General features: G+C 36.5%; 1 protein-coding gene across 4 annotated transcripts in view; it reads right to left on the bottom strand.

Moving 5' to 3' along the window:
* Nucleotides 1-1,277: 1,277 nt before the first annotated feature.
* SENP6 (SUMO specific peptidase 6) overlaps nt 1,278-23,937 on the bottom strand; it is an 85,556-nt gene continuing 62,896 nt past the window's right edge. For all 4 annotated transcript variants that reach the window (XM_075498223.1, XM_075498224.1, XM_075498225.1 and 1 more), the window contains 11 exons: nt 22,849-23,075; nt 22,133-22,239; nt 21,931-22,047; nt 20,923-21,045; nt 20,578-20,670; nt 14,842-15,275; nt 11,690-11,793; nt 9,502-9,590; nt 7,121-7,189; nt 6,878-7,028; nt 1,278-3,854 (listed from right to left, as the gene is read on the bottom strand). In XM_075498223.1, coding sequence (XP_075354338.1) covers nt 3,645-3,854; nt 6,878-7,028; nt 7,121-7,189; nt 9,502-9,590; nt 11,690-11,793; nt 14,842-15,275; nt 20,578-20,670; nt 20,923-21,045; nt 21,931-22,047; nt 22,133-22,239; nt 22,849-23,075 — 1,724 coding nt within the window. In that variant the 3' untranslated portion in view covers nt 1,278-3,644. The remainder of the gene's footprint in view (nt 3,855-6,877; nt 7,029-7,120; nt 7,190-9,501; nt 9,591-11,689; nt 11,794-14,841; nt 15,276-20,577; nt 20,671-20,922; nt 21,046-21,930; nt 22,048-22,132; nt 22,240-22,848; nt 23,076-23,937) is intronic.

Here is a 23,937-nt window from a genome sequence, read left to right as displayed (position 1 = left end):
TTACCTCACTCTTACTGTTTCAAAGTTGTAGTTTGTAACATCAGCTCCCCTTTGATTTCCAGAATTAGATTGGAAGAGTCAAAAGACTTGGGGAGATGAAGTACCTTTGTGAACCCAAGTCACTGCACAGATGTTCTTTAGGGGTACTGAATATGTAGAATTTAAGAAGGACTGTTATAAAAGTGGCATACCAAAATTAAATAAAATCTTTTATCCAGACTCCAGAACCCCTCATCATCGTGGCCCCAAGAATCAGGAGTCCAAAGAACAAGCACCTTTATAGCTGCCACTTCTGTTCACATGCTAAAACACAAGTATCATGTTACCAACAAAGGGCAATGTAAAGCTTTAACCAGTGACTGAAGAGACATTCTATTTAAAAATCTGAGTAAAAAATTACAGTGGATTGGTAACCTAAGGAAACTGCTGCAGTTTGTTCATCAGAGAAGTCTAGTAGTTCACTCCAATTTCCAGAGGAACTACGTTAACAGGAATTAAAAATCATACATGCAAAACCTTCTTGTTCTGCTTTACTCATTTGCTATGCAATACATTAAAAAAAAATCAACAGCACGGTTTTCTCATCATGGTGCAAAGTTTGCTTGATTTTTCAACTCTTTCTTTACTGAATGTTTTGGAAGTTAGATTCTTCCAAGACGAGAATGCAGTGCAACCTCGAAAATCAACAACACAGTTCTTCTGTTTCAAGTCTCTGGTCTTTAAAGAGTGAATAGGAATGTCACAAGGGACTACTTAGATGTCTCTTCTGCTTTTGCAGCTATCCTGCAAATGTGCACCAGAAGTACATGCATTTTTTATGCTAAGTAATCTAAAACTTTTATAAGAATTCTTAACTGTTATTCTACCCGACATGAAAAACAATACAAACAGATACATTTAATTAGGTAGCCATCTGATACCTTACACTGCAGAACGCAGTGATGCTACTCTTAAAGCATTTGTATCTTAAATCTTATAAAGGAATATACAACTTATACTTTCCTCAGAGTATATGTGTTGTCATATAATTATCAAACAAACATATCTAGTCCCCACCCCACTAACTTCCACTGAATAAATCTGGTTCAGAAAATTCACTGGTAAAACTCCTTGTTAGATTGCAAAACACTGTAGTGTAGCTGACCATTATGTTAAGAACAGATACCTAACAAGCACATGTGGTAGTGAGCTATTTCAACGAAGTCAGTAAGGTTTTAAATAACTCATTCTTAATTCTGTGGGTTTTTTCTATTAACATCACATTTTATTAAAAAAATAAGTTTCCTATATTTAACATGTATATTAGCTTGCTGTATATGACTGAAGATCTCGAGACCTTTAACATTAAATGAGAATAAATCAAACACTTTCTTCACAGCTTTGAAAAAGGGGAGGGAGGAAGAAGGGGAGGACAGGAAAGAGGAAGGAAAAGGAGGAAGCACCAGGCCATTCCTAGCAAGAGAACCAAATAGTTCTACAGCATCAAATTATGAACCTGCATCACAAATGTCAGAAAAAGGAAAACTAACTATTATATTGATCAAATCTGGATATATTCCATATAATTAGAACATACCATTGGGAAAGACTAGACTGGGAAGGAATACATTCTATTTGCAATGGTCTCTTCTCTGTATTTCTGAGAAATTTCTGTTCCTTCCTTCTCTGATTTACTTGCGTTTGTATAAACTATTATTCCAGTATGTCAGTTGCACTAAAGCCAGATATGCAAGACCCTGCAGGGAAACAATGTGAAATTATTTTGTCACAGATTTTCCCCAACAATGGCAAGAATACTGGATAAATTTGATGGAGGAAACAACTCAGAGGTGCGCACATTACGTATTTAATTTGTAGTCCAGAAGATTGCCCCCACATACTTTCAACAAGAAACCTGTGTAGGAGTCATCTCTAACATAACATATATACGTGGTGCTTACCTATTCTCCATGGGGCCCAGGGTCTACGCAAGAAGAAAGAGATGAGGGAATGAACAACTCCCCTAAATCCCACGGGTTATCTGTGCAAAAGATTAGCAGCCCATGGTTGTATTGCTCTATGTGCAATCACTCTGCCTTGGTGAGTGAACCCCCTTTTAAACAGAGGGTTTCACAGAGATAGTCATCTGTGCAGAAATGCCCTGGCAGTAATGTCATTAGCAGCCGTGTTTTCAGGGTTTAGTGAGAATGAAAACTCATGGAGAACTTGAAGTATTGGGTTAGACTTGATCTTGTGTACAAAAACGGATCTCAGGGGACACAGAGTTCAGCTAATGAATTCCCTTCTTCTTCTCTTTGGGAGAAGGGAATGACAAATGACATTCCCAGTAGAAAAATCAGGAGAGAAAATACTATCTGCAAGGAGGGATAAAAGGTCCCTCTCCTCCCCCAACAGATTACTTCCTGGGAAGAGACAGTTTCTGGTTGCCTTCAAAGATAGCTATATTAGTAGAAGACTGGACACATATATCTTTGCACAAACCATCTCTTACTTTCCTCATTTGAATACCAAAGCCTTTCTATAACAAGGACAAAAGGCTATGTTTGCAGTTTAAGCAATGATGGCATTTTAGATTGTTGTAAAATCAAAATACACTGGAAATATCCAAACAAATCCCAACATTAGTCTGATGCTACCTAAAGCCAAGAACAAACAAGCAAGCAATGAACACTGGTATTTTGGTTTTTTGCGTGGATATTACAAAAAATAGTAATCATACACTTTTTTCTTTTTAAATGTTCATTACTTAGATAAAGCACATATGAATGTAACATTCAGAATTGTAACATAGAAAATGTAATGTGGGCAATCTGCTATTCCAAGTACACTTACCAAAATACAATTTTATAATGAAGAAAGTCTCAAAATACACCTGTACAACAATTGGGATCCACAAAATATGATTTAATAGTATCACTCAAGATCACTTCATTGAAACCACTTTTATAATACTGTTTGAATAGTAATCTCTGGTCAAAGAGCATTCTCCCCCTTTCCCTAGCCCGTCCCACTAAAGCAAGGGTGGAATTTTAATTGCAATGCATATCTTTTAAAACCCCGAATCTGAAGCAGTCCTATTAACTATTACACTGCCTACACTTAGATACCAGGAGGATGGGAATCACCCTCTCTGAGGCCATGGTACATTGAGACACTTACCCATATTATTGTTTGTAGCGCAAGCAGAATAATCTTGTAAAGGGCAACTAAATAGGGTCAAAATATGAATTAATTATCTCACTACCAAATCATTCCCTATGTGTTACTTAAGCCTGTAACATTACAACTTTACTGAAAAAGAAAAAGTTAACCATTTTATCCTATAAATATTTTCTTTATTTGCTTTATGTTTAGAAGTTGCTATTTAAGTTCTATTAACAGAAATACATAACAAAAGCTCCCTAACAAGTGGAAAAAAAGTAATTACAAATGCTGAAAAAGTTGGCCTCATTAACATATGTACAGACTTGCTTACTTAATACACATCTTTGTGGGAATTAATTCATTTTATGACACACATTTATACAGGCATTAAACATTCCCAAGTAACTTTGAGCAGAGAATACGCCAAATCTTTAGTCTGGGCAGACAAAAATGTATATTTCAGTTTTGATTGTGAAGCTAACATGCAACAGATACAACATTCAGTCTGAGCTGCTGTTGATAAGTTGTTCTGTTTTTTCCTGCAAAGATCTTTCCATTGAACTTGGGTCCTTTTGTCCCTTCTTTTCCTTGTTCTGCTGTTCCTGCAGCTTCAGGATTATTTTTCGTATTTCTTCTCTTTTGGTTTTCATTCTTGGGCGTGGAAACCAGTCTGTTAAATTCATTGGTAGCTCAAAACTCAGAATGGGATTCTGAAAAGAAAGGTCATTTGGATATTACAGTAAGGAGTTATTACCTAAAAGACTGGAGAGAACTGTAGTGAGAAGAAGTACATTCTTGCCCACCTCATTCCATCAGCATGAAATAAAATTTCTACGGTTTGTGTGTTTTGTACATGTACAATTCAGGTACAATCAATCAAGCTTCAGTATGTTACAGAGTAACATTCATCCCCATCACAGTTCTGGTTACAAGAGTGCCCAAATAATCTACTCAGTTTGCTACATCTTTTAGACAAAGCATTTGACTGCATAAGTGTGTAAAATTGTTCTAATTGAAAAAAAAAAAAAAAAAAAAGAGAAAATTATTGTAATGATAGAGCACATTTTGTTTTAAAGGATTACTAGCATCAAAATCTAGAGCTGCTTAGGAATCTGTTGCTAAATACTCCTGGTCTTACAAATACCTTTAGGACCACAACCAACTAGGAAAGCCAGTTTTACATTTCACCCTAAAAAACAGGGCCTGTGAAAAGCCCCTGGCTACCACCAGCCCTTTTTGTATTTACATTCTGTTTTCTTGCTAGAGGTCATTCATCCAAAGAATTAAGAGAATGATTACTATGAGACATTATCTACACTACTTCTGTGACACTGCACAACAATTTCACCCTAACCAAACAACAGTTTGTGGAATAGTGTTTTCTCTCAAAGAAATTCTCCCTTTGTGTATTCTAGTTTACATCATTAACAGGGTTATTTAAGAGTGAATTACATTCATCCACTGAGCTAACACTAACAAGGCTACCTGGGAAAAAACTAGTCACATTCTACACAGGAACATGTCAACACCTAATGTTGCGCTAGCGACATTACTGCACATCCAAACAGAACGTGAACTAGATAATGTGGCAATAAAAAAAAAAAACAACCCTATGTTGAACTGACTTTACCAATGAAGCTACCTGAACACCAGCAGTAAGTAGACTTCAGAAGAATGACACTACAGATGCAGAAAACCACAGGCAAAAACTGAATAGGTTTTCCATTGTTTCAATTATGGAATAAGGCAGACAAAGGAATAAGAACATTAACAAAAACTAATTAGCGTGGTTACCAACAACAGAAAGATATTTCAAATTAATCTGAACACATCCTTAACTAGGGCTTTTTTGTTGTTGTCGTTCAGTTTGGGAAGAAAAGCAGGGATATGGGTCAGAAGCCAGTGAGCACGTATTCTGCTGCCTCGGAGCTTCCTTCTTGCTTTGCCAGTTCTTTTGTTGCGAGCTGACGTTACCCATTCCCCCACCAGAACGCCGGCTCCTTCTGCAGGGGCTTTGCGAGCGCAGGTGTCCGCGTCCGTGTCCGCAGGCAGAGCTGCCCGCAGCTGCCCGTGTCCGCAGGCGGAGCCGTGTCCGCAGGCGGAGCCCCGCCCGCAGGCCGCCCGCCCCCCGCGCACCAGCGCCGCCACAGGCGGCACCAGGGCGGCCCCTGGCGGCGGCAGCCGCGCCCCCGGCAGCCCCGCCAACCCGGCCCCCCCAAACCGCCGAAGGGAAACTGGGGGCCGCGCGTTTGGCAGGGCAGAGAGCTGTCCCTCGCGGGCCGAAGGGCAAAGCTGAACAGGCGTGGTGTTGCGGGAGGGCTGAAAAACTACTGGCTGTGATAGCTGACAGGTACGCTCCTCACCACACTACCTATCCTGCCAAATGAGTCTTGGTTTTAAAAAATACACATCATGATTTTAACCCTTGTTATTAAAAAGAAGATACTTTAAATAAATCCACAAAGAAGAAAAAGATGTGCCTGAAAAGTCCACGAGCATCAAATTAAGCACCCCTCCCCACATACTCCCCATTCAGTTTGTACAGCTGCTGAAAACAGTGAGACTGTGCAATTTTTCCAATACATTGGCAGCTGAAATTGTTAGCTCAATAACTGTAAGACAGTCGAGTACTGCACAATCAGTACAGTTTTTCCTTTCCCACTAGTGTTATGTCTGAGAATACCCTGTGATTTGCTATCTGACACATTTATGCACCACCCCTGTTCCCTGGCAGACAAAGCTGGTGCATACTGCAAGACCAGGCAGGACAAGGGATTCACCCTGCTGTAACCCAGCAATCAATTTGCAAGAAGGAAGGGGCTAAGATTACTAAAACTTGATTGCTCCTCCTCTTCCCCGTGTACAAAACAGGAAGCACTCAAGGACGCTTCTAAGCCCTCAAGAACTCATTGGTAAATCAAAAGCTTTGGGCTTTGATTTGCATGAATGCACCATGCTAAAGCCTTGCTGCTCTCATGTAAAGTATGAATAAGGGGAGGGTGGAGGAATGGAGAAGAAACCACCAGCTTTCTCAGGACAGGTTAGTTACAGGAGAGTTTAGGAACAGTGCTCTAAAGTACTATGGACGGTAAACAGAGTTAGTGTCCCACGGCCGCAACACCTCACTTGACCATCATTTCTCCTCCCATCCCAGACCCGAAGGTGCTAATGCCTCTGCTTGTGAAAGGAGCTGCAACTTTCAGAGAGTTAAAATAAGACTCTAACTCATGTCTTCAATGGAATCAAGGTTTGGCATTTAGCTGTAATGATTCCACTTACATGCTCTAATGTAAGTTAATAAAAACCTAGCTGTATCATATTAATGAATTTATTAAGAGTCATGTTTCTTAGGGAAAAAAGAACGAGCTGTTTGTACCACATCTTTAGTTTAGATTTTGAACTCAAATTTGAACTCTGTTTCTTACCAGATAATTTTAAAGGGTATGCACTATAAGAACACAAAGGAAGATCCTAAATATATTTTCTTAACATTCTCTGAGAAAATCCCATGGCTTCTGATTTCTGATACATATGTGCAACTACTAATGATAATTAGTTTATTTTCAAAAAATAATTACTATGTAAATGTATAAATCAGTTTATAATGCATAATCGAATAAATAGGTATAAGAGCTACGCTAGAGAGCCTTTTATTATTCTAATAATTTTAACAGCTCATATTTGATTGCTGCAGGAGACCCAAAAAAATAGTTACACAAACAGGTATACATACCTCAAAAAAGCTCTCCACATACTGCAGTATGTACACTCCACAGTCACTGAAGTTGTTCTGTTGTGGCACTTTTGGGTTGGAACCTTTCATGACATCTTTGGAAAAGCTTCTTTTGTTGCCTTTCCTGACTTCCCATTCCACCTCTAAATATCTATGATAAAAAACAATGCCAAATAAAACTTTTTTTTCTTGCAGAATTTTGCTGAAAAAAAACAAAAACAAAAACCCAGATACAAAACTTACTCCCGCAGTGTTTTCACAACATTTGACCGGGAAGGGCCTCTCAGTGAGTCCATAAGCAAAATGCAGGGCCTAAGAGACAACACAGTTTTTAAGTACACAGTATTTTACAGCAGTTTGGAAAACACAGTGTTACACAGCTAGCTAGCTATGAAATAATTTGTGGGGCGACCTTGAACAAAACTAGATCAATACTATGAAGTTTTGCCAGCACTGCTATAATCCCCTAACTGGGATAGCTAAATGCAAAGTTATCTTTAGATTTAACCAATACACTAAGTACAGAGAACTTCAGAATGCACTTAGAAAATATAGTACCGTCAGACTGAAAGCATTTGTTACAGGCAAAATCTAGCTGCCTAAAACCCCCTCAGGTGTCTAGTGCTCTTTTAGATGCACAAGGTATCTGGGACAGTGGCAAGGGACTATAAAGTAAGGCACAGAACCCATAAACATCCTTCTGGAGTAGCAGCTGGGGGACAGATGGGACAGTCCACAGCACCTAAGATGACACTAGGTACACATGTTGTAGAAGTGATCCCAACCAATGAATCTGAAATCTACCTGATAGTTACCCACAAAACACACAGGTACTCTATTTGATAGACTTTAGAAAAACAACGTATCCATAAACAAACATTTTCTAGAGAACCAAGTCTGCTTGAACACACTCCTGCACACTACAGATGCTTATATCCTATCACTTGATCCAGAGGATACTACCTTTGCAGTAGCTATAAACATAACAATCATATCAGCCACCTTATTTGCAACAGCTGGATTTATACATCAAAGCTAACTCATTCCAGAGTTCAGAACCTCAGCATCAGATGCAAGATGTATTTTGAGGGATAAATAGGATGCAAATTACTTTTCACAAAGCTCTGCCTTCTCTTTGCTAACAATAACACTCAAATGCATTCAGACAAGGTGTCCTTTATAGAAACTGTAAACTAGTAAATACAGAAAAAATATCTGCATGCATTTATATATTGGTTTGTTTGCATTTGTAAATTATTTTACATATATGCATTTTTTAGGCATAAGCATAAAATCACTTGAATGATGTTTGCTTTTATTTGTACTTGTTTTAATTTCTGATAAAAGAAAGTTATTATTTATATAAGCAATGCTCTTTAAAAACGCACAATCCAGTACTGGGGGGGGACGGGGGGGACGGACAACAAAGGCGGGGGAAGCGGGGAGAAGCAAAAGCCTTTTCAAGGTAATTTTCTTTTTCATATAGAATTAATTTAAAAATATGCTAATAGTAAAGCCATATGCTTAATGACTTTTGATACTTAAGTGTCAAAGATCTTATGAAATTTCATGTTTGGATTAAAATAATGTCTGGTGGAAAGTATTATGGACAGATAATCCATCATCAGAATGGGACAAATTTAGCCAAGCTATAATCAGAAGCTCATGAATATGCTTAAAACTCACAACACAGATGGATTTTTACCCCTTCATGAAAACGTATTAAGAACAATTCATACACATTCCATATCATGTATAAATATACAATTTTATCCTGCACCATAAGAATGTATTGTGAAAGCCTTTATCTTTCTAGTAACCATTACATTCACAAAGAAGGAAATATAAAAATTGATTAAAAAAATTGTGAAAAAAAAAACAAACAAAATTGTGAAGACAGCAATACTAGTAACAATATTTCTAGATTTGGAATCATGCATTTCTGTCACATCAAAATGCAAGCAACTGCAGTCAATGATTATTAATAAATAATTTCTGGGTTTCAAACACCAAAAAATAAATTTTAAGAGTTTTAAAATCCAAAACAGGTAAAAAAGTAAACAAATATGTAACTGAACTTAGTATTGTGGAACATTCTTATTAGAGAAAAAAGGATAATACTAAGAACAGAAAGAGACAATAAACAGCTAGAACACATTTAGATAATAAATGGGGACAGTTAAAAATTATTCCCATTTTCCTGTACTAATTTGAGTGGTGACAAAGGTTTTCTTTAGTATTAAGTTAATTATTTTCATTTAAATACTTTTTTTTTTTTAAATATAGAAGGATACATTTAAACATGCTTCTGCACCTTCTTTTTGTAGGAATCTAAGAGCAAGATATCAAAGAACAGCCTTATTTGAAGAAACAATCTTCCGTTGCCTGAAGCAGAACACAGGCTTAACAGAAACCCAAAAAGCTATTATTTTACTCTTAGTTTCATTCATTAAATTTTCTGGTCACTGAAGATGATGATACTACAAAGTATAAAATTTTCTCTTGAACACTAACATGCTGATTAAAGTGTTTGCAGATGGATGTATGACCATTTCCCGTAATTACTGTCTCTTAAATTTCATAACCTTTTATGAAATTTCCATTTTAACTGCTTTAATACTTACTGTTTGCAGATAGTAGGCTTCAGGTGCCATTGTCCCATTTCTGAATTACAGTTATCATCTACAAGGCCACCATCATCACTACTGTCTTCCTACAGAAGGAACATGTTTACAGGTGTTTAAAAGCTAATATTGTTTTTCAAACAGATGCAAAAGAATTTATTGTTATACTTACCATTTTTATTCAAGACCAATAACATAAGTTTAATAAAGAAGTGGTAGCTTTACAAACAATGAATGGTTTCAGATTAAAGTTTGCATTACCAACTTTTAGTCACACGATTTCTCAAAATCATGCTTGGAATGACACAGAGTGCACGGTGCTATTTGACATTTTCAAAGCATTGCTGGCTTAAAAGAGGTGCATCTCCATTATTTGGTTATAATCCAAATTATCAATACTTTCCCTTGCTAATGATTAGTAGAAACTTGTTTGGCGGTTTCATGTACATTATCTTCTACATGAAGTGAGACAAAATCTGCAATGAACTCAAAAGTAAATTTTGATCTTTGTACCAACTTGGTTCTAAGGGCAAGGGAAGTTAAACCTCCATGATATTATATATCACATGTTGCAAAACCAGTCATGCCACAAACCTGGGAATATCCTTTGACCTTTTGATTTCAATATTGATTGCTATGAAGGGTATGAACAAAACCACTAAGTTCTTGTATCTAAAAATAGCCCAATGATCCATGGTTTCTTACCCTTCTACTAAGTTTACTATTACTACCACAGACCATTGCGTTACAGGGAAAGAGATGCTTTCCAAAAATGGGAACCCCCATATAAGCATTTGTGAATTTTTTTGTGAGAATTATGTACACTTCACCAACATGCAGGATCCTATGACTGAAATCCTCATGCTATGCCATGAAGATGCTATCATATTAGAAACTATTGCCTAGTTCCTAACACACTTGTTTCCGTTGCAGCCTCAACTCCGTCGTTCGCAGATGTGAAGGTGCACTCAGCCTGTCATGCTCTACCATTTCTATACTTGCTTTGTGCATTCTAGAAGATATCAGTGACAGCTTCAGCCTGAGTTAAGCTATAAACTACACTGCAACCAGGGAACTCAGCATCTTTTCCTCCTCTCAAGGAACACTGCTGGCTATGTGCTTTCTTCCCTGCCTTCATGCCATGTACTTCAGATTGGAAACACTCTACTACTCATTCTGCATCTTCAGGAAACTCTAACTGCTACAAAAAACACAGAAAGGCACTTCCATCAGGCAAGAATCACTGCATGATTGGGCAAGTGGCATGAGAAGAGAGGTGGGTTGAGTCTGTATGAAAAGCATAGTTAGGTTTCAACATAAACTGGAGCTTTTATATGTGTGCACACCTATACATACTATTTGGAAGCCATTACAAATAGCTGCAGACTTTGGCAAATAATTGTTTGTTCTGGACTCAAAGGTGAAAAATAGGTAATTCCTAGACTGTGTATTTGATAGCCTCCGATTCTTTATTTTGGACAACTTGGAGTCATACACCTGGAACATGAACAGGAAGGCCAATTAGGAAGAGTAAATGTGTAACTCCTAGCTTGCTCACATTGAACTTACACTGCAGAAGCAACAGGGCTACAGAATAATGCCCTCATAGCCGATAGCAAATCAGTAAAGGACATTTTCATCATCAGTCTCTCCACAGCTCTAAAATCTAAACGTCTTCCAGTTTGAACAAGAAAACTACTTGATTATAAATCCATGTTATTTACATTTGACTAGGAGAAGCACCAATGAAACAAAACAGCAGAGTAGCACCCACTTATAAATGTGGCTGTTTATGTCCAGGAAATGCAGCTGAAAGAAGAGTAACTTGTTCTTGGGTCTGGTAGATAAACATGAGGGTGGGGGAGATGAAAGATAGAAATGTGTTGACTTTCAGAGTTTCCACTAAAATCATTGGGTAATACTGTCACTATGCAAAAGACTCACAAAATTAAATGCAGGATCAGTACAGCAGTTTCCTATTAAACAGTTTAATCAACGAACGTACAATCCTCTCCTGTCAGCTAATTTGCAAATTTTTGTAGGTAACCAGTGCTTTGGATTTGACACTTTTAAAGATAACTAGTTTTAGACAATGCACATTTACAGTGTGTATACAGCTTTTAAGCTGCCCATTCAAAATACAACACAACAGTTTGCATTTCCCAAACAAAATTGCTAAATTCTTTACCTGGTTATCTTGGTCTTCAGAAAAATCTATAAGCTCATCTTCATTTAGTTTACTGCCATCAGCTGAGTCTTCACTATAGTTTAGCCTGATTTTGTGCAATCCATCTGTATCAATCACAGATAGTAGTATATTTAAACATCAAATACTATGTCATCATTGAAGACCAAACTAATTCTAAATACCTCTGATTTGGTCAGGATTGCTCACAATAACCGTGATACAGCTGACATTAATAATATTTTATTCATGCATATGAACAAAAGTGAAAAGTTTATTACAAGTAACACAGCAGAAACTGTTCCTTATTCTGTGAAACGCCTAAAAAAATTCTGAAGACCTAGATTAAACCCCCCATGAAATTACCCTGTAGTTCCATGAAGCCTTTCCAACAGTATAAATTGGTACTGCTACCAAAAGGGGCAGTCTCATTTGGTCCCTAATACAACCGCTTATTCCCATCCCTAGCTGGTTCCTTCCATGACACCAAATACATCCACACACAGTGGACCAGACTAAGAAAGTCAGTCACAAGCTTATTATTTTTTAACTTGAATCAGTTCCTTCATCAGATTCACTGTGCAGTTATATGAAGACTTGTGCTGGTAAAAGGGAAAAAGGCAGCTTGAGAACACGCTGCTAGGGAGGGTAGAATGCAGGATCAGCTCTCCTGGGAGCAGCAGCTTAGAAATGCTTGTGAGACTTCACTGTTTGCTACATAAAAAGAGTATCTGTAAATTCACTCCCTATTCCCTCTACATATTTAGTCACTTGGGAAACAGCATCAGAAGAAATAAAGAATAATGAATGTTATAGCTATACCTGTGAAAGAAGCAGATACAGACAGCTACAGGCTGACTAGTCTTACTATACTACCATGCAAGACTTCAGAAAAGATTTTGAGGGGAAAAATAATAAACTATGTGGAAATAAGTGAAAAATTAATAACTCATGCCAGCAAAACCTGAAATCTTCATAAGAAAATTCTTCCTAGAAAAGGGCTATATAATATATCCAAACAATCACAAAAATAAAAGTGTTGGTTATGGTATCACTGGAGGATGTATTACTTACTAAAGAAAACCAGGATTTCTATAAGAATAGTAAATAGGGCAATGAACTAGCTAATGGGAAAAATGGAGAAGACCTGCATTTGAGAATACTTCAACAGAGAATTTAAAGTAACACTTGGGAAAGAGGTTACCAGTGGAGTTCCACAGGGACAAACTTGGGAATTAGTCTTACTCAGTATCTTTGAAAAGACCTTAGCACAAGAAGTAGGCCATATACTAATGTGACTTATTGCTGACAGATTCCTAAAAAATAAAAATTGGTATCAAGAAGAATCACATCTCATACAAGAACTGAGCAATAAAAAGGGGATTAGTTAAGTAATAATAATTAAAAAAAAAAAATTTTTGGATTATTTCTTCGAAGTTATTTAGGTATCCACTCCTACTGATTTACAAGTCCAACACCAGGATTTAGTTTGAGATCAAGACATCTAAGTTTAGGCTCCCATGTATAGTAGGCATCTAGGGTCTCAGAATGTTAAGTGAACACCATAATCAGAGCAGAGCGCTACTCAACTGAACAGCTACTCTGTGTCTGCTTTAGGGTAAGAAGAGGAGGTCTCTTGGTTTCATTGACTATACTATCAAAGAGGCACCTGCTGTCTTTTGAGATATCCTAGGATATCCAGGACATACATATGGATTTGGCAGAGTCAAGACCCACACCCTTCTGGACCAACAGCTGAAGGTTGGGCAGAAAACCCAAGGCCTACATCCCCATCTTCCATCTGGTGGAAATGGAAGTTTAGATACACAGCACATCTAAATTTAGCTGCCTAAACATATGCTTAGGGTCAATCTCAAATTGAATCTCACCCTTAAACCAGGACTGTGACCTGAAAGAATATCTGCATTAATGAAAGGGTGCATCATCTGCAATAGCTGAGCAAGAGAGTCTGAGTGTTTTAGTCAGCAGCAGAATGACCATTAGCCACCAATACAATGGTGCCATAAAAAAAAAGTAATCCTAGCAAAAATATGTCATAAAGTACATTCCAACTAATTACAGACAAGTAACAGTAGCAGCATTCAAGACATATGAGACCATATAATACAGCAGCAATATCATAAACAGTAACAATCACACATAAAATGAAAAATCAATTCAAATGAGAGCAGATCTACATACCCCTCCACAACCTTCTAGGAGAAGTGACAATATTATCACAAATAAATAAATTTAGATTAGAAAGTAGGAGAGCTTTCATACCCACATAGATATTAAAGTTGTAATGGCCTGTAGTACACAGATTAGACCATATGATTGATAATCTTTTCAGATCTTGTACTAGAAGCTATGCAATTACTTACTGTGTAAATTAGGTCAGTAGGAATACTATTGGTGACTAAAGTAAAAGTTTTTGCATGACCAGATGTTTTGTACTCTATGCCTCAAGGGGATCCAAACCTTGCAGTGAGCAGAGAAAACAATCTTTTCCTAATTCCTTCATCTGCCTTTAAAAGTACATCAGCTCCCTTGTTCACTGAGGTACACACACTGTTCCAGATCACTGAAATCAGCATCCACAGCAGCGATGCATGGAGAAAGCCTCTCTAAATGTAACACGGAGGTCATGTGAGAGAATTCATTATTTTCTTCTCAGTTTTTTTACATAGCTTCTATCAAGACATTAAAGAACTTAATGGCGTTGAAGCAAACCCTCAAACACTAGAAGACACTGGACTTAAGGTTGTTCACACAATCTTAATTCAGCTCCCCCATGCACATACATTATGAGGATCCATGGTCAACTACTATTCTTTCCTTAACAATTACAGTCTTAAGTGATGCAAAGTGATATCCACAAAATGATTTTGTGTGGAAAAAAAGTCACACAACTGAAAATTAATCTGATTTAGGAAAAGAGTGTTTTATCTCCAGCCTTATGCCATAAGAGTTATGTCAACAGCCACAAAAACTTTTTATACGCAATGGCTATAAATTACTTATATGGCAAGCACTCAAACTTCAGCCACATACTAAACTTTCAAAGTATGAAGTTTATACAATTGCAAAAGTAGTAACAGATGTGAAATCTCCAAATTTTTCATTAAAATATGCATATTTTTACAATTACATACCCATAGATTGGCTAGCAGTTGTGAATTCACCCTGTATACCATTTTCATCCGGAGTCCTATGGTCAAGTTTATGGCATGCTGATTCCACAGTGTTAGGTTCTTCCACATCACTGTCTATTTGATTTAGTTTTTTGAAAGCACTTTTTCCCCTACAAGGACTTCTTCTACAACATGAAGACTCACTGTCCTCTGTTTCAGTGTTTGGGTCAATTAAAGCTGTATTATACTTTTTGGTCAACGTCTTCTTTGCTGTGGACTTGGAAGGCGAGTTTTGTGCATCTAACTCATTTGGCAAAGGAGATGGTGTGTTGCTCTCTCCATCTGAAGAGGAAGATTTTATCTGTGTTGTAGCATTTTCATGATAGTGTGGATTTGGTTCATATTTGGGTTTTTCTAAACCAGGAAAACAGATGACAGCCAAAAACCAGTGGGCACTGCAAAGGAAAAAATACATTAAAAACTAGCCATTACATTAATGCTCACAGTTAAACGGTAAGTTGGTAAAAAAACTCAATAAAACACTGAGTGCATGTGCTCACACACAAAAAAACCAAACCCTGTCCCCCATACTTATCAAAGATAGATTGTAATAGCTGTTCACTTTTCTGAGCAGGTTTTACTCAAGCCTTCATAGTCCTCTCTAAAGGTAAGATCACTCCATGCAAGTAGTCACCAACAAATTCATTAATATGATGCAGTTAGTTGAAAACAGGTGCTGTCTAAATATTTATTTCAATTTGCTCATACTTTATACATTCTTTTCCTTCTTTGAATTAAAGCTTATTTCTTTTTTAACATTTTCTTTATCACTGCATGAATTAGAGATTGTAGAATTCATGTTTTATGGCTGTATAAAGTTCTCTAGTAGTTCAGCACTAGCAACACCAGTAGTCAGATCTAACAGTATAGCTGAATTGCCCATATTCTCCATCTATGATATCTTCCAATTGTATATGACACTTCACATTTTTAAAGAAATCTTGTCAACAGTGAATTTAATAAGGGAAGAAAAGAGTGTTTGTAATGCCATCACCAAGACTCTGTTGTCCTCCTCACCCTTCAGAGAACTGACATTTTAACCCTTTCAGGATCAAAAATAGTTATATCCCCCAACACAAAGTAAGTTTTGCCACAGTTTCCTCCTTATCTCCTTGACTATTCAGGCTTCACTGACTTGCCACTCAATCAGAACTGGAGCAGCAGCAAATTCAGGGATTGAGACATTGCGAGTAGGTATCAACTGACCTATTTAGAAATTTTCTGAAGGTTCTCTGATTCCCTACAGCAAATAACAAAACAGAACCTAGCTATGTATTATGCAGGTGAAGCCACATTTCAATGTGTTTTAGGAAAAAGAAAAAGCAGTAGCTAAAAATGCATGTCTAATTGACATATTAAAAAATTAATTAGATTATTATGAAGCCTAAATTCCATCGAAACTCAATGGCAGTTAAAGTAAGTGGCCTTTCAAAGCAGCATGTGAAGTATGGAGGCATTTTGTCTTGAATGATTCACCACACTTAGTAAATGAATATATTAAGTATTGCCAAACCCTGGCATTTGTGTGTGCTGTATTAATACAGGCTTTATGTACCAATTATGTAAATAGACTAGCAAATTAACCTGGATCTAAAAAGAAAATAGCTTGTACCTTTTAAAAGAACAACCTATTTCCATTGGAGATGAACAAAAAGGACTGTACTGCCAAAGGACACTGATGCAGTCATAGTTAAATCAGCCATATTGTTCTGAAGTTAATTCTCCCCTAGATTCATCCTGCCCACCTCCAGTTACTGCAGTTTGACAACTTGTTAGTTGATGAGCCCACATTCCCTAAACTAGTGGTTATAGGAGAGTCTGGAAAGACTTTCTGGAAGTAGATGCTGAAGTCCAGCAACTCCAAAGCAATTGTTTCTTAGAACGTACTCTTAAACCAGATGCCAGAATAAATACCTGTGTCCTAAAAGAAAAAAAAAAGCATCATTCTGGGCAGCACAGGAGAAACGTTATCAGGAGCAACCATTAGCAGCATTCCTGTAACGCGAGAGAAGCTGTCAAGTTATCTCAAATCCTAGAATAACTTGTTTTACATACTATTTCATTCAAGACACAAAGAAGCAAAAGAAACTCCAAGATTGGTTCTCAACCAGACTAATTTTGCTACAGATTAAGGTTTGAGACCTTTTATAAATGGTAATGAACACAGATCTTTCAGTGGAACCAAAGAAACTCTTCCATACCTTTGACTGATCTGCTATTGTATCACATAAAGAAAGTTCTGTTTACAAGGTAATTAACAGCATCAAACCATGTGGCAAATTCCTGAAAAATATCTGCAGTACTGCAATGTGTCACGTTGCAAACACTGGGAGAGTCTAGACAACTCAAGGCTGTACGTGGGTTCTATGATCATAATCTATGAAGACAAGGAATAAACTGGTGGAAGAGAAGTAGGTGATGAAAGCCTTACTACACTATATTAGGTTGCACATAGAGATGTCCAGGCAAAGGCATGTTGAAAAAATTCTGAAAACCAGGCTCTCCAAAACCCACACAGAATGGCATGTACTTTTCTCTCTATACACCACAGGTATTAACTGACTCTCCTTCCTCACACTGATTCTCTGTGCTCCTAGCACTTTCACTAATCCCTTCAAGTTATGAGGCAATGCCCCAATTACAAAAAAAAAACCCCTAGACAGCTGAACACCAAGTAGTTGGAATTTATATTCTGCTGAACACATAGCATCTAAACATCTCCATTCCTGTCAACACAAAGCGTGACAGTCCTCATTTTGCAAGTGAGGAACAGGAGCATGGGGAAATTTGGGGAAATTACATAACACAAAAGAAGTCACACAAGGGAGTTTCTGAAAAAGCTGCAACTTAGTACAGATGTTAGGTCCCAGCCCATAGCCTTCATCATAAGACTTGCATATCCAGAAGACTCACTGCAGATTAAGACGCCAACTAACATACAAATCAGCACCACAAATACATAAAATGTATTTGGCACAAAAGCAAGGTTTCACAGTCCTATTAACAGACAAAGTCCAGGGGCTATATATTTCATGACACATTATATACACAGCTACAGAATGCTACCTGAGGCTGTAACTTATAGAAACAGGATCTATACTGTACTTGCTAACCAGATCAGAAATCCTTCAGGGTAGTATTTTGCCATTAAGAAACAAAAATCAGCACTGATACTTATTGCCTCTTTTGTCAGCAGTATGTTTAGTTCTACAAATAAAACTTCCTGGTTCTATATCAGAGAAGCAAGAAGCACTTGAAGTGGTACTGTAGTGAAGTTAATGAAAATAAAACAGGATTTACATGTCAATTCAACGTAAAGACAAGAGCTACACATATCAAAGTAAGAGAGACACTTGCAGTAAGGTAACCAGCAAAACCTCAAAACATTTTTTCACTGAAAAAAGTAAGTTAGGATGACTCCAGTTCTCTACTCTTGACCCATTTTGAAAAACAAGAATATATGGAAAAGAGCAGTCAAATATATAGTAACCTGGTAAAACCTGCTATTATTCTGGGTCATGGCAATATAAGGAAGGAGGAGACGCTTAGCAAGTGACAGCTCTGCTACTAGGAGAGAAGCCTTCATACATGCTGGTTTTTGTGTTCTTCCCCAGGTAGCTCCCCAACCTCCTCTCTGTCCTGTGATACTAATTACTCATCATAATGGAAGTATTTCATTGTCGAGTCACTGATTCTTTCCTAAATATGTTAGCATCTCCCCCCAAAAAGTTCAGCTTTTTGTTCCTCAAAACTGAGTGTTGGGTTTCGGGAGATGGGGAAGTGACATGTTTGAGGGGAGACAGAATAGCAAGGTGCATCCAAGAAAAATACTAGCAGCTAACAACAAATTAAAAAAAAAGAAATATGGAAGATCAAACTTACACTTTCTTTGCCAGAAGGCAGGTCAAAAACAATAAAAAACAAACCTGTTCCCCCTGCCCCACGTCAAACCACCACTGTCTCATCTCCCTGGATACTTTTTTTTTTCTGCTCTGCAATGTTCTTATTGTACATACCAGGAAACCACTTTTGCAAATGAATGTCCTACTATGACCACTTACCAAGTTTCTGTTCACAGTGAAGGACAGTTCCAAAAAGCATGAACAGGATCATTTCCAGATGAAAGATGCACAAAACAAGAGTATACTTTTTATGCTCTAATCACTACTGGATGAGTCCATGAGACCAAGCTAGTCCAACACAAAATCCCCAACCCACACATGGTGCGAACATCATGCCTTCAGTACAAACTGTTTTGTTCTACAAATTCACTCCTACTGAGCTGCACTACTTGCTAAGGTAGACATTGCTTTAGTTGCTTAACAGTGAATGAACAAGACAGTGAAAACTACAATGTGATAAGTTACTAGTAATATAATTAATTCTTGTAGAACCACATAACTATTTCTTTTCATTTTCAGGTGATTTCTAAGTCACACTGTCTGGTATTTGCAGCATAATCTGTCGCATTTCTCCTATGCATAACCAATGTGGATGTGTGAATGACAGCAGAGAGGATGGTGGGAAGTAAACTATATAACAAACTCTAAGGCAACTAAAAATTTAAGTGACAGACACTTCAAAATTCTGGTACTTAAAGCTTCTGGGGAGAGGGATGGCAAGGATGAAGTCTGCAGTGGACAGGAGGAATATCTTACACCTGAGTTATTTTCATCACCTAAGGACCAGCTGTCTTCCCATGGCTGTACGGACGTCATAGCATCTCAAAATCCAAAGTCAGTGCTTGTGAACAGCTTTCTCAGGGATTTACTTATGACTTTATAACAAAGACAGATCTATGGTCAGTTACTTCATAACTGCCTCTCTACAGCTAGCCTCAGAATTCAGGTGGGGAGGAGGCAGGAAAAGAGAAGATTCAGAAATTCTCCTCCCACTGCACAATGGCATGGTATCTAGAGAAATTTATTTTGAAGAGCTTTTAATTAAAAAAACCCACAAACCTATTCTTTGAATTTTCAAAAGATCAGTTAGGTATGCCTAAGATAAGTCAGTTACAAATCTCCTGTCTCTCTGTCCTTACTTTATTTATGCTTTTATTGTATATTTTTAAAATGCAGTAGTTTAACTTTCCTAAATATTTTGGCTTAAGGACTGCTTAGATTCTTTTTGTGAAATGTGACAACTTGCTCTGATCTTAAGGAAAGCCAGCATCATTAAAAGTCCTTAAGAACCATTAGAATGCTAAGAGTCTGCTTCCTGACCCAAGAAAAATATCAGGTCAAAAGGATATAAAGAAAAAGAATATATAAAGGTCCCAATACAGGGCAGTAGAGATTTTCAGTTGCATTTTCTTCTGACATAGTTTTACTGTAACTAAAGGATGATCTCATCTATACCAAAGAGATCTCATCAAAAGGAACAATAAGGACTAAAAAAGGTAAATCCAAAAGTTATCAATGACAACAGCTTAGAAGAAAGAAGTCCAGAGAACGAGGTAAAACCTAGAAAAAGTACTCGGAAAAGTTCATGTTTGCTCAGTCTTTATATTGTCTGATACTTTTTATGCTACAACAGTGCACTTACAGGTCTTACATTACTATTTTGTTTTTATTACCTGGAAAAACATGTTTATTCTCTCAATTTTTAACTTCAATTCACACTATAATATAACTTTCAATTTTAGAATTATGAAGCTTAAGCCTTTACCAAATGCGATAAAAAGGTATGTTTACTTACGCTTCATTAAGGGGAACAAAAATGAAATCTTTCTCAAAAATGTCAACATGCCGTGTCCATGTTTTTACTCGCCCATGTCGTTTTTGTTGTATTCTGCAAGAAGAAACCAACACGTGATCTGTGGGGTGGCTTATTTTAATTGAAAGACTACTTTTCCAGATATTTTCACCTTAACAGCTGAAGATTTTCAAGGCATATTCTATGTTTGTTATAGGTCTGGATGCTTGCTAGAGTTCTGTTGGTATCATAATACTGTCTGTAAGGATTTTATCTCTGTAAAGCATCTGTTCTTGTAGTCTTCACTATACTTAGCTCTTAGTAAAACTGACTTATCAACAGACTTACGAAAGGTTTGAAGTTTCATGAATATTTCTTCTTTCTCTTTGATTAAGGCGTTTATAGAAGAAAGAACTGAACACATGTATTCTATCAGCATCTTCTTTTTTCAGTTTTTCAAGTACCAAATACCTAATTAGTTAAAAAAAAAATGAAAAATTCATGGAGGTGTTAACTCAAAGTATTCATCACCAGAGTAAAAAGGACTGCCAACAGTGCTACCTCCCCACCAAATTGTTGCAGCCTTTCACAAAACAGCTATAAGAATACTAGAGCTAACTAACCACAGGACTCATTAATGCAATATCTGTGTCAATATTTCAAGTTATTAAGTGCTCTGCTCAATCAACAAGTTGTTCTGCTGCTGTTGTATTTATTTCTGTATCATGGCAGGAAAAAAAATTTTCAGTGAGTTTGCTACATATGACCTATCTAGGAAAGACTCATATTTTGTAACTGAGCCACTAAATCTCCAAACACTCCCAGGGTAATGCACTAGTTTTCTTTTCAGCTCTAAAATATTTTAATAGACTTAAAATTATACACACACACCCCTTATGTGTAGCATAACACAGCAGCATGTAACAATTTAATATGCTTCTAACATCTGTGGCATCAGTGACACACAAAAAAATTTAATTTATGTATTATGTTAATCAAAACAAATTAAATTCCAGGGAACACAAATACTCTGGAAAAAACAAGTGCACTTAAAAAGGCTTTTTTTTTTCCTCCTTGCAGTTAAAATTCCTCTTCAGATGCTAAGAAATTTTGAAGAACCTTTTTTCCAAGTGACAACAATGTCACTGTCAAGCAGGATAGGAGAGGAACCAAAATTTCTTGCAAAAACACAAAACAACCTTTAAAATTAGAACTATACATAGTTGGAGACCAAGTGTTATCAACTGACCTATGAATTTTTAATGTCAGAACTTTTCAAGTTTCAAAGTAAAAGATGACTAAAAACTGATTGAAATAAAACTTACTTTAAATAAAAATCAATAATATAAAACTTACTTTAAATAAAAATCAATAATAACATCATTTAAAAACTCTCCTTCATTTAGACAATGGAGGTCTTCATTGGTCACAGAAATACCACCTTTAGCTGGAGGAGGTGGATAAACTATCAACCTGAAAAGAAAAATACATTCAATAATAAATATGAAATGTCAAAAAAACTCAGAGAATTGTTATAGGGTAAAGATAAATATCTTACTTTTCTATAGGACCAATAAATACTGTATGTGGTTCTCCAATTTCTTCATCATCATCAAAATATGGTAACTGTTTATTTCGCTGCTGCATTTTGGACTCAGAAGCAACCTTAAAAGAATAAAGTCAATATTAATTTGCATACTGCGCTCAAAGTTACCAAAAAGGTAACAAAGCTTTATGAAGTCCAGCGGTGTAATATCCATTGCTTTTAAGGACTTCAAGTTTGGTTTTTTTTTTTCCTTTCCTAGTTCATTTCTTACACTTAAGTCTGTACTCATTTCTTGCAGAGCCACAAAAGTTTCAAATTCTGTAAGAGGTAGTTTTGTTTAAAGAAAGCATTAATTGGATTTATCTACAACACTGCAACTTAATTTCTTGTTTGAAATATTATAATTTTACCAGTAGATGAATTTGGAAACAATTATGTTGTCTAATTACAGTATAAATTTCTTGTCCCTTAAAAATTTTTAAATGACAACATGACTTGTGGACCATTGTACAACCTTATGATCAAACTAAACACACTAAAAAGTACTGTGAATGCACAGACTATTTCCCAGTCTCACAACCCACCATGGACCAGTCTGGGAATTGTCAAATACAAGCCAGCAGAAGTTGTTGGGATTTTTTTTTTGTCTAGTGACTAGCACACTATCTTTAGTGTATTTGTAACCCAAATAGTATAATGACTTTGTTCTAAAACAAAAACATAATTACATTTTTTATTTTGTTTTCTCTGTGAGATGGGCTTCCTTTGGAATTGTCTTCCAAGCACTTAGTAAATGCAACAAGCCTGCCATTGGCTTCTTCAAAAGAAATTTTCACAAAGAAGTCAGAAATATTATTTCTAATACCAATGTCAGTAATAATTTTTTCAAATATTGAGTTTGCATGAGGATCAAGACCAGTTTCAAAAATCAAAATGATGTACTGTTCTTCTTGACCTATGAAAAAGCAGATAGAAAATTATTAATTTAGAAACAAAATCAAGTATGTCACAATTATAACAGATTTCAAAGAATTGCAGGCCAACACGTGTATACACTGCTGGCAATGCATACAAGCAGTAATACACATGTATACAGACAGACTGAAGGATTAACTACCAAAACTTTCTACCTACATTTGCAAAAAGAGTGCGTTCAACTTCTGCCTTAATCTAGATATGTTAATTATTACACCTGATAAATTTTTAAAAGACACTGAATGCAAAGCCAAAACATATTTTGAAATAACAGCTTCTCTGCTTATGGACAGTAAGACTCTGTAATCAATACTTTCTTTTTCTTATTATAGTTCCTATCCTCTTGTTTCAATACAATTCCAGAAGTTATGTATTTGGCTTAATTTCCTCTCTATATAGGGAAACACCAGGCCCTAATTTCTCCCAGATCAACACTAAGAAGTCTAGAGCAATTCTCTCAAAAAACCAATGAAGATACATTCACCTGTGGAAATTTATTAGAAAAGGAGAACTGTATTAAGAATGTAGATGGGCTTTTGTGGTCTCAACATTTATTATAAAAATGGCTTTCATCTACTTAACCCCTTCAACATACACACAGTATTTTATTTTAAAAGATTTCAGCCTGGTTTTCTCCTACTTTCAAATAAATGTGATTGCAAAAGCAGATGGAAAAAAAAAGCGAGAGAGAACTAAGACTACATATACTAAATTAAAGAAAAAACAGTATATGAGACCCCATGATTCATGTAGATTCATGGTCTGTCCTGATCCTAGAAGGTTACACTATAAAACATTATTGCTTTTTGAAAATTTTACATATTGAAGTCACTACAGCATAT

Source organism: Mycteria americana, chromosome 3 (assembly GCF_035582795.1).
Source record: "Mycteria americana isolate JAX WOST 10 ecotype Jacksonville Zoo and Gardens chromosome 3, USCA_MyAme_1.0, whole genome shotgun sequence".
Taxonomy (NCBI): domain Eukaryota; kingdom Metazoa; phylum Chordata; class Aves; order Ciconiiformes; family Ciconiidae; genus Mycteria; species Mycteria americana.
Note: the sequence above shows the minus strand (reverse complement) of the source record. Positions and strands in the feature narration are given on the sequence as shown.